At 42.9% G+C, this 7,209-nt stretch overlaps 1 protein-coding gene across 8 annotated transcripts in view; it reads left to right on the forward strand.

Moving 5' to 3' along the window:
* Positions 1-4,798: 4,798 nt before the first annotated feature.
* PROM1 (prominin 1) overlaps positions 4,799-7,209 on the forward strand; it is a 50,063-nt gene continuing 47,652 nt past the window's right edge. For 5 of the 8 annotated variants that reach the window (XM_026052381.1, XM_026052387.1, XM_026052384.1 and 2 more), the window contains exon 1: positions 4,799-5,214. In XM_026052381.1, coding sequence (XP_025908166.1) covers positions 4,995-5,214 — 220 coding nt within the window. In that variant the 5' untranslated portion in view covers positions 4,799-4,994. The remainder of the gene's footprint in view (positions 5,215-7,209) is intronic. The other 3 variants (XM_026052386.1, XM_026052383.1, XM_026052385.1) reach the window with 1 other exon arrangement.

Consider the following 7,209-nt stretch of genomic DNA (forward strand, 5'->3'; position numbering starts at 1 on the left):
TGGGGAGCCCCGCGGTGCCCCCGCACCTGCCCCGGGGCGGCGGGGGCCCGGCGCGCTGCGCTCAGTAAATGTGCCGGGGCGGGGGGGCTTCGCTGCTGGCTTTTGTGTGGTTTAATCCCCCTCCCCAGGTAGCGCTACAGAGGCGGCTGGAGCTGAGCCGCCGGGGAAGGGATCTGCCTCCCTCGCAGCCTGTTCCTACAAGCGCGCTCTGTTCCGACTTGCAAAAACCTGGGAAAGCGGCGCTCGCGCTTCCTCCCCGCCCCCGATCCCGGAGTCGCTGCCCGCAGCCTCCCCGGGCGCCGCGATCCCGGCTCCCGGCGCGCCCGGAGCCCCGCCGCTCCCGCGGGATTCCCGCTGCCGCCGGGCGCTCCTGTGCGCCCGCTCCGCTCGCCCTGCCCCTGGCAACAGGTTGTAATTGTGGGCAGCCTGGGGACAGATTCCGTAGCAGAAACCGGCGCCTTTCCGTGCTCGCCAGCATCTGCTCGGCTTACTGTGCTGCGTGCCTTGAGTGGGAAGGGTGGGTTTGTGTGTGTGTGTCTTTATTAATGCAGATTTTTGTGGCTGTAGCAGTTTAATTCACCTTGTTTGCTTGGCGGTTGCTGTCACTGGAACCTCAGAGGCGGTTTTGGACACACGTTTTTTGCTTAGCCGTGTTAAAATGCAGCGATGGGCCGGATCCCTGATCTGAGCTTGCTGGGAACAGCGGCTTCTCCCACCTTCCCATTCTGGTTTCCTGCCAAGGGGCAGCTCCGCTCGGCTTTGGCCCTGGGCTCCGGGGGTCTGGCTCCCAGGGCAGTCACGTCGCTGCATTGCAATATTCTGTTTGCATGATTGCCACGTTAAATGGGAAGACGTGTCCTGTTGAAACAGCAGCCAGACATCGTGCTGCTTCCCAGCTCTGCCTTTTCCAGTCGATGCAGCACACAAGCCGCTGCTTAACTTCTGTATCTTTCGGTCTCTTTCCTCTCCCTCTCTTTTTTTCTAAACTTACAGACAAGTTACTCTTTTTTGATTTTGAAAACAGTGCATATTTTAAAGTGTAAAATGAGAGAAGTTTAATACTGGAAAGGTGATAATACGGGAGCATATTTGATGAAAGAGTGATGATGTTGTCCACAGATAGCAGTTATAAACACCAGAGCTGTGTTAGTGACTTGCTTGTGTAGAATAGTGCAGTGACACATTCACTGCAAATATTTAGAGATTAGAGATGCCCTTGGAAACTGCATAGAAATAAATTATTTCATCGTAATATATTTTATCATGCGGTTGACAGTTTTGTTTTTTTTTTCCCCCATGGAAAAATGCATTGATGAAATGGACATATTTGTAACTAATGAAGACATTTCCAAGGTGCCTGCAGTCCCTTTTCCCACAGTCTTTACCAGAATTGGGGCAAAATCGCTGATTGCAGCGGTGTTACACTCTTTCAGAGGAAATGAGCTGGTCCCATGCTGCAATCAAGATTGTCACAAAATGCTATAATTCTTTTCAAGTATATGCATCTTTTAAGTATGTATGTCATTCTTGCAGCTTTCACAATTAGTAATTTTGTGGATGTATTTTCACTTTTAGCACTATTTAACTGTCATACTTAACTGCTGATAAATTCTCAATGAAAGTTCTTCTTATACATCAAGATGAGGATTACTGCAGACTTTTTTTCATGTCTTAAGTTGTTTTTAGGTAGGTTGGCTGAATACGTATTGGATGCTCATAGTAATACACAGGTACAGGTTTAATAGCATTTCTGCAAATTTCTGGTCATTATTAATGTACTCTTGTTTTATTAAGTATAGAGAAGATGTAGAATTGGCCAGAGGAGTTGTCCTGTAGGATGAAATATTCCGTGAAGAAGCTATATGAAGGCTTAAGTGAGAATTGCATAGGATAGGAGATGTCAGAAATGTCTTTGGAGCTGAAGGATGGTTGTATATCTCTGCTTTGCAGAACACTGTTGGCAGTTCCCATGTAGGCCCTTACCATTTCAGCAGCCTCCTTGTCTTAAAACTGCCAAATTTGTGACTTGGTTGATGTATGACTTCATGTCTTTACTAGCCTTTTTTTTTTCATTAGGAAGACATTTTGACGTTGTAATAGTGCTTAACTTGTCTAGTTTTATAATTAGATCCCCTTTAAATTGTCTTTAACCTAAAATTTGAGTTCAAGAAAATCCCTACTTACTTTTTTTTCCTTCTACTCCAGTATAACAGAACACACTCTGGAGAACATGCTCCGTCTTCTAGCTTTGCCTTAATAAGGACGCCAGTTAGAGGTCATCTTCCTCTTCATCTTCCACAAACACACCTAACATTTCTCTGTGTTGTTTTCTGTACATCATGATGTCTGTTTTCTTAAGTTTTAGAGTCAGGTGAGCTTTTTCTGCAACTCATTGACCCTAGGCCCAAGTTATTGGAACTGTACCTGGAAAAATCTCGAAAAATCTAAACTTCTCTCAGAAAAAAGTGTTTTGTTTTTTCTTTTTTTTTTTATTCAAGAAAAACAAGTTGATTTTTTTTTGCATCAACCTTGCCTTCTCTGTCATTAAGAGGAAATAAAAATAAAATTTTGCTCTTAGTTCAGGTCTTTCATATTTCTTCCTGCAGAGTTTCTGTAGATCTGATGATAACCTGCATGCTAAGCGTTTTCAATTGCTGTATTCAACCCTAGAGTGCTAGGTGCATGTAAGAGAGTTGTACTCTTGTACAAAATACAAGAGTATTTTGGATCTGGAAATTTTTGTCTTTCATTATTCACAAATTCGTTATTCTTTCACAAAACATGCCCTTCTGGTTATGGAGCTGTTCATGGTTTAACATGTTGTGAATTCTTGCATTTCTGTGCTAAGGATTGTGTTGCAGAGTGGCTGGGAACATTATGGTTTTGAAAATCGCTTGGATAGCTCTGATATTCAAAGGGTTATTACTGCTGGTTTCTTTCTTATTTTTCAGCAGGCATGAGGGGAAAATTAACTGGGATGATTTCTTTGTAACTTGATTAGACCTAAGGGAAACAGAGCTGCGCTTAGTTCTTTGGTCTGGTCTTACATTCTTCTGCTCGGTAAGTTTTTCTTGTTACTGATCTATCCTTTGAATGCAGGAAGGTGGCAGACAAGCCTTCGAGGTAGTTTGTTGCAGGTTTGTCCCGATTACTGTTGCTGGTTCAAAAAAATCACCTGGTTGCTGTCAGACTGTAAAGGATGGGAGGGAGACGGACGCGCTGTCCCACCAACGCTGCCCTTGAGCGTCCTCGTCCTGGAGGCGCCTCGGGAGCCCAAGCCCTGGTGTAGGGTTGGGCTGACCGCCGTCAGGAGCCCTCTGGGTTATTTTGCCATCGTCCTTCTCACCAGTGATGGTCTGAAGCCCCAGCGGGGTTAGGAACCTGTTTCTCCGAGGCAGCGCTGCTGGAAGCGGCGTCGGAGGCAGAACGTCCTGCGCAAAGGCTGTGTGTGCCGCGGGGTGCGGCGCCCCGCGCGAGGCGGGCGGCCCGTCCCGCACGGGGACCTTCCCGAGCATCCCTGCGGGTGACATTCCATAGGTCTCCACAGGCCCTTCCGGGGAGGCCAGACCCATGTGCTGGGAAAGTGCTGAGTTTTCCAGCCCATGTTGGCCAACTCATCCATGTGGGCAGCTTCCGAAGCCAAAAAGGGCTAGAGGCTTCTCTGTGGTTGTTGGCTTTTTGGCAGCCCAGGCTGAATTGAGGGATTTATGCCATGCCACAGGTAGATGAAGATGTGGGCAGATGTTTTGTGTGAAATTTAGTATTTTTATTTTACTAGCATTTTTAATTGACAGTAAGCTACAAATAGAAGTTGAGTTGACTGTGCAGGCTTCTGAGGATAGTCTTGCAATACTTCAATTTAATAGAAAATAGTGAGACCCATCCTCACCACTGAGGGAGGATGCTTTACTTTGGAATGGCAAATGGACTTTTCTCCCCCCTTTAATCTTTGAGGATGCCTAGGAAACTAGGAGTAGCTGACAGAGGAGGTGAGTGAAGTAACTTGGCTTTTTTCTTGTGAAAGAGAGTGATGGTTTCTGTCCTTACTCTCAGAGTATATGTAACACAGAATATGTAGGATATTTTTGTCCAGGTTAACTTATCATAGAATCATAGAATCATAGAATGCCGAATCATAGAATCATAGAATGCCGAAGGTTGGAAGGGACCTCAGAGGTCATCGAGTCCAAACCCTTATGTTTGGAAGAAATGCCAATGCCGTAGGCTGTATTTCATTTTTGGCCAGAAGTATATTATTTTTGTGTGTCTGTGTATAGCTTGGCTTTTCAGTTTTTTGGGTACCAGAGGGATATTGCTATTATCAAGAGCAGGAATTATGGAAACAATGCTTTCCTGTTGCCCGCTGCTGCTGACACGGCAAAATAAAGGGAAGCTAAATTCTTCCTGGAGGTGAAACCTGGGGTCTTGCTGGGAACCTTGTGACTACCTGTGTCACTCTGCCAGCTCACACAGGGCAGTTCTACGCACTGGAAGGTTATAATATAAACACATTTGGGTGAAGTATTAAAAGAGCTTCAGGATGTGGTCTGTAATAATCAGCTAGGGTGGCATCAGGATTGGTTTGTTTCCCTTGTAGCCATCCCAGTGCTGTCCTTTATTCCCTTTTAAAAACTCACTGACCTGGAATTGTGCGTAATTATTATTTTTTTTCCTGTTTCAAGCACAGCAAACAACAGACCTTCTGCTCACACACTTCCCTCTCTGTTCTGCTCTGCCTTGTCTAGCTTCCCTCCTGCCACACACGCTCCTTAATGACCCTTTTCTTGTGTTTTTTTTCCAGAGGTGGTGCTTTGAGTGGTCTCCACAAGAAGCTTCTGTATTGTCCTGAAGCAGGAACACGGGCAAGAATAAAAGGTCTGGAAGCAGTGGTGTTTTCCTGGCTAGAAAGTTACCCTCCCAAGTGAATGTATTGAAGACTTCTAGACTTGGCGGAGCAGATCTCTCTACCTCAAGTTTTATGAATACTGCTAGCTATGGCTGTGGAACTCTGCTTGCTGCTGCTGCTCTTTTGTGGAAGTACTATGTCAGAGGTTCAGCCTATATACAAACCGCCCCCGGGCACCTTGGATTTTGGATTTGTACCCACCAAGACGTATGATACAGGTGCATACCACGAACCTGGACCAATAGGAATTTTGTTTAAAGTAGTCCATGCTTTTCTTTATTTAGTGCAACCCAATTCTTTTCCTCAAGGTAAGCAGTTAAATTTTAGGTTTTCTGTTTTTCATATGGTCTCACTGCCAAAGTGTTCATCCTGGTGGAAAAAGATAACAAGATCACAATTTAGAAGTAAATGATATAGATGGTTGTGCTAGTGACATGTGATGTAGCCTGTGGAGAACCACATAAAATAGTTTTTTGGGTTTTTTTTTGAATTGTAGGGGAGGAGGTTATGGTAGAAGTTTGACATGATTTTTCCTGTATATCACAGAAGCTGTCATTGCTGCTTTTCAGGCATTTTTGAGTGTTTTTTTTTCTTACACATAGGGTAAGAGTAAAGCATAAATTGCTTTACAACTAGTGTTAAATCCAGAGTAGGTAGGTCTGTGATTTCATGTTGTGCGGTGTGATAAGCAGTCAAGCTCTTATGTTATTATGAGATTTAGCCTAGGAAGGCTCACAGACACCTACCAACTTAAATTAAACTTGATTTGTTTACGTATCTCTGCATATATGGTCAAGTCATACCTAAAGTCAGTTACAATATGTGGCCACATGCAACTTCTTGTTCCTTTGTGACCTGAAGGTTAAGACTACATTAAGAATGCATTTAAGGCTGCATTTTTTAAGGATACTTTCTCATTCCTTTTCTGCTAAGTTGGATCCTGTTCTCAATGAGAGGTTATTATATTAGAAAAGAAGTGTGTGTGTGTGTGTGTGTGTGCTTTTTGAGGCTGCATTTACAGAAAGGTGCTTTAGAGGAGCTCTGTGTTTGTGCATTTGGTGCTTGAACTGATTTAACTATTCAGCATGCCTTTAGCTTCATTTAGCTATTAAAAGGAAATGCAAATGTATTTGTGTATTATTAGCATGTAAAAGTATGCTGAGATGAATTTTTAATTAAATCTAAGAATTACTTTGTTACCGATCTGTGCTGGTGGCTTAGCTGTAGCTGGGTACAGAAGATGCTTACGTTATTTTTTAGTACCTTTTTTTTCAGTTATAATTGAAAACCTTGATAACTCTGAGTAAGAAATAGCTTTTTAATATTTCTTCAGTCACATACATGTGTGATAACTGTAAATTGTATTTGCTTTTATTTTTGTCATTTTTTTTAGTAGCTGTAGAAGGATGAAGTCAAATGAACTTGGATGAATTAAAGGTTTTTTTAGACAAATGCTGAGAGTCCCAGGTGCTGCCCCAGAGAGCACAAACTTGACCTGTTTCCTGCAGGGTCCTCTGCAATTCTGAGAAACAAACATTCCCTCTGCTAAGGCCCCTTCTCCCCTTTGATATTTTAGTCTCTTATGAGCAGAAATGCTTGAATTCAATTAAATATCATGTGTGTTTACAGTAACAGGAATTTGATCTATAAATTAGTATGTAAAATACAATATTATGTTGCCTAGACCAGTAAATAGTAGAGTACAAAGTCAGCAGTTGTAGTCCTCTGGCACTGCTTGTATGAGTTCTGCAACAAGTAGTAGATGTTTGTAAAATCCAGCACAGAAGGAGAGATCCAAAAGTCAGTCACTAGTTAAGGTGCAAGTTCTGAACATCTCACACCTCTCATATCTTCCCACTAGATATTTTACAAATCAGTTATTTTTAGAAGTTTGGCTTCCAGTGTTTGCACTGGGTAAAGTCCTTTTCTCATGCCCCCACATAGCTCACTGCAAAACACAGATTTGAAGGATCATGTAGGTTTGAGTCATACCATTTAATTGGTTAATCCCTCTAATCTCTTTTGCCATATGCTGTTCTATTTTCATATTCACCGTGTTAATGGTGTAGTTACATATTTGAAATGTTTTTAAACTCTGTTTCAGTTAACAGTTTATGCTGCTCCAGAGATGAAAACAAAGATAAACACAAATGTGTGTGGATCTTTATGCCAGCCCTGTCAATATTTCTAGCTCAAATGTTTGTCATTCCAATTAGTCTGATGCTTCAGAAGAGTTAACTGCAGGCTGATGCCTCAGTGTGTATGTACATAAGCATAATGTAGACGAGATGTGATTCACCTGC

Source organism: Nothoprocta perdicaria, unplaced genomic scaffold (assembly GCF_003342845.1).
Source record: "Nothoprocta perdicaria isolate Ctin4 unplaced genomic scaffold, notPer1 scaffold_88, whole genome shotgun sequence".
Taxonomy (NCBI): domain Eukaryota; kingdom Metazoa; phylum Chordata; class Aves; order Tinamiformes; family Tinamidae; genus Nothoprocta; species Nothoprocta perdicaria.